We start from the raw sequence: 3,281 nt of genomic DNA on the forward strand, positions 1-3,281 counted from the left end.
AAAGGAGGAGGCCAACTGAGAACTAATGATTGGTTAGTATATCAAAAAGGGAATTTATGTGCTCAATCTACATTCCTAGAAGTGTTTAGGTAAGAAGTTAGGAGTCTATAGTGTTAGTAAAACTGTATAAGAAAGGAGAGTCTCAGCTTGAATTGCACAAGAAATAAAGCTATCCGCCTGACCTAAGAGACAGGTGTTGTTTCCGTAAGGGTATTACCTTAGTTCAGGAGATCCTTTGGCCTTGGATGCTTGATAGGTATTTTAGATAAATACACTGTTAGGAGTTCTTGGAAGCACACAAGAAAATCATTTTAGGAACCAGCTAATATATATATACAAAAGCTAAAATATCACCAAGATTTCTTAAGCCATGGCTTGACTTTCGGAAAAGTCCTTGACTTTTCCAAGTAGTAGCTTTTGTGATAGTAGCTGAATTCCATTACATTTTCCTGCGGCTTGCAGCATGGAGGAAAAAAAAAATCAACAAGGAAATTGAGACTCTGAGGGAAAATAGAAAAAAGAACAGAAGTGTTGGAAATGAATCAATCAAATGAAAAACACAGTGTAACGCACCATCAACAGACAAGACCAACCAGAAGAATGAATTTCAGGGATGGAAGGCTGGTTGAGACAATAATATATTCAGGCATAAATAAAGAAAAAAACAACAATAATGAGCATGACCAAGTCTTTCAAGAATTCTGGCACATGTTCAAGGGACCCAATCTAAGAATCTACATGGTAGAAGGAGCTGAAATAAAAATCTAAAGGCAAAGACAATTTATTCAGTGGAACTATGATGGAAATTTCCCCAAACTTAAAGAAATAAATGGACATCCAAACGCAAGAGGCATTTAGAACTCCAAATACTCATAATCAGAGACAAACCTCTCCACAACATATCATATACAAGATGTCAAAAATACAAAGCAAAAACAAACAAACAAACAAACAACAACAATAAAAACCATTAAAAGTTGTAAGGGCTGGGAATAGTGGTGCATGCCAGTAATCCCAGCACTCAGGGCAGAGGGTGAGAAAGATTGCTTGCTGTACGTTGGAGGTTTGGCCTGGTCTACACAGCAAGTTCCAAGCCATCCAGGGGTACATAGTGAGATTCTGACTCAAGCAAACTTGTAAGGGGAAAAAAAATCCCAACTCAGCAACAAAAGCAAACACCACACTAAAGAATAGCATCAGATCTCTGGTCAGCAACCCTTGGAGACTGAGCAATACACCTCTGGGGGAACAATGAGTCATTGAAGAAATCAAGGAGAAAATTTTAAATTCCCACTGCCTGGGTGGAGGATATGGCTCAGTGAGTAAAGTGGTGGCTGTGCAAGCACAGGGACCTGAGTTCAAATCCCCAGCACCCAGATAAAAGCTGAGCACGGCAACTTCACCTGTAACCCCAGCAGTGGCAGAGGTGTGCAGGAACAAACAGGTGGATACCTGGGGCCTGTTGGCCACCCAGTTTATCTGAAATAGCGGGCTCCATGTTCAGTGAGAGACCCTGTCTCAAAAAATGAGATGGAGAGCAACCGAAGACACCTGGCCAAAGTGTTGAGGTGACCACAGCAACCCTAGTGGACTTCGACCAATGAGGGGTCGTTAGGATACTTGCAGCCAGACGCAGAGGGGGCCCTTGGGATCAGCCTGGAGGCCCAGAGCCCAGCAGGCCAGCAGAGAGCAGCCAGGTGGAGCAGAACCAGCCTGTGAGGTCGCACTCCGAGGCCAGCATGCCCAGGACCAGACAGGGCAGCCGTCGAGGGTCGTCGTCGTCGTCGTTGTCGTCTCGCCGCTCCCGCACCTCCAGAGCCGAGCTGACCTTCTCTGTGAGCCTGGTGGAACACCATCTTCGGGAGAGCGGCCATGCCCGGCGGCTGAGCGAAACGGTGCCCATCTTGCTGACTGCCATCCTGGAGTTCCTGACCCGCAGGCTGCTGGAGCTGGCAGGCAATGAGGCCCAACGCCGAGGCGCACAGAGGCTCATCACCCCGGAGCTGCTGGACGTGACTGTCTACAATAACACGCTGCTCAGCGAACTGTTCCAATTCGCCACCATCTCCCAGGTGGCCCCGGCTGGTCGCCCCCGTCATGGGCGTCGACGTCAACGCTAGCTACTACCTGCTGCTGTTGCTGCTGCTGGCTGGCTCTGGGTTGCTGACCCGCCCATCCGCCCCAATCTATCCACCGAGCATCAGTTCATCCCGCCCAAACTTTGCCACAGACAGCCCTGCGAGGCTGGTCAGCCTCGTCCTTTCCTTCTCCCTGTTGTGCTCTTATTAAAGCTTTAGTTCGAGAACCCCATAGGTTTGCTTCCCTGGCTTTTCCTTTGGCACGGGGTGGGGGCGGGCCTAGTTGGAGGAACACAGCGGGTGGGAGTGGTGCTGGGGTGCGGGTGACCTACAGGCTGGTTTCCTTAGTTTTTCCTTTGGGCATGAGGTGGGAGTGAGTGGAAGGTAGGGGAAGAAGGTCAGGGTGGCCTAGTGCGGCAACACGGTGGTGTTTGGGGTGCAAGTGTTAGCGGATTCTGTCGTGTTTCGTGGCATTTCCTTGCAGGGTAAGAACACAACGCAGCCAAAAAACTAACAGCGGGCAGGGATGGTGGAGGAACAGCCGCTTTGGAGGGAGACAAGGAGGACCTGGATGGGGGTACCCAGGATACACCTCTTGGCCCTGAACCAGCCTGGGCCAGCCTGGCCAGCTGCATCAGAAGGATGGCCTTCTCATAGGAGACCACAGAGCAGAGACGACCCACGTGCAAAGGCACGCCTTTCGGCTAGGGACACAGATGTAGAACAGTGAGTGGCATGTGGGGCCTAGGGTCATGGAGGATTATGACTCATTATTAACCTTTATTAATCATTATTAATCAGCAAGATCTGCCAGAAGGCTGCCTTGGCAATGGCTGTAAATGATGTGAAAGCTAGCAATGGCTCCCGCCAGGCCAGGGCCAGTTCTAGCCTGCACAGGCTGGTCTCGGGTTTGTGGAGGCCACAAGGGTCCCCGTGCTAGGCCCCGCACCACACACAGTCATTTGCATACTTGGCGGACACCGGGCCCCGCCAGCCCCTCAATCAGCGTCACCCAGGCCCCGCCCCCACAGGCTGTTATTTACATACGGGTCCTGTGGCCAGATACCATCCGACCTCCCTGACTAGGTTACCGCAGTGGCCCTGCGGGCCTCATCAGCTCTCTTTGCATATCACCGTGGTAACGGGTGAGCGCTGGGGCGCCTGCTGCAGCCACAGCGGAGAGGGAAGTGACGCAGCCCTATC

At 50.7% G+C, this 3,281-nt stretch overlaps 1 protein-coding gene across 1 annotated transcript; it reads left to right on the forward strand.

Annotated features, from left to right (window-relative positions):
• Positions 1-998: 998 nt before the first annotated feature.
• LOC131899688 (histone H2A-Bbd type 2/3-like) lies at positions 999-2,310 on the forward strand. Its single transcript, XM_059251172.1, has one exon. The coding sequence runs from the start codon at positions 1,740-1,742 to the stop codon at positions 2,118-2,120; it is 381 nt and encodes a 126-aa protein (XP_059107155.1). The 5' UTR covers positions 999-1,739; the 3' UTR covers positions 2,121-2,310.
• Positions 2,311-3,281: the final 971 nt, after the last annotated feature.

This window comes from Peromyscus eremicus, chromosome X, assembly GCF_949786415.1.
Source record: "Peromyscus eremicus chromosome X, PerEre_H2_v1, whole genome shotgun sequence".
NCBI classification, from domain to species: Eukaryota; Metazoa; Chordata; class Mammalia; order Rodentia; family Cricetidae; genus Peromyscus; species Peromyscus eremicus.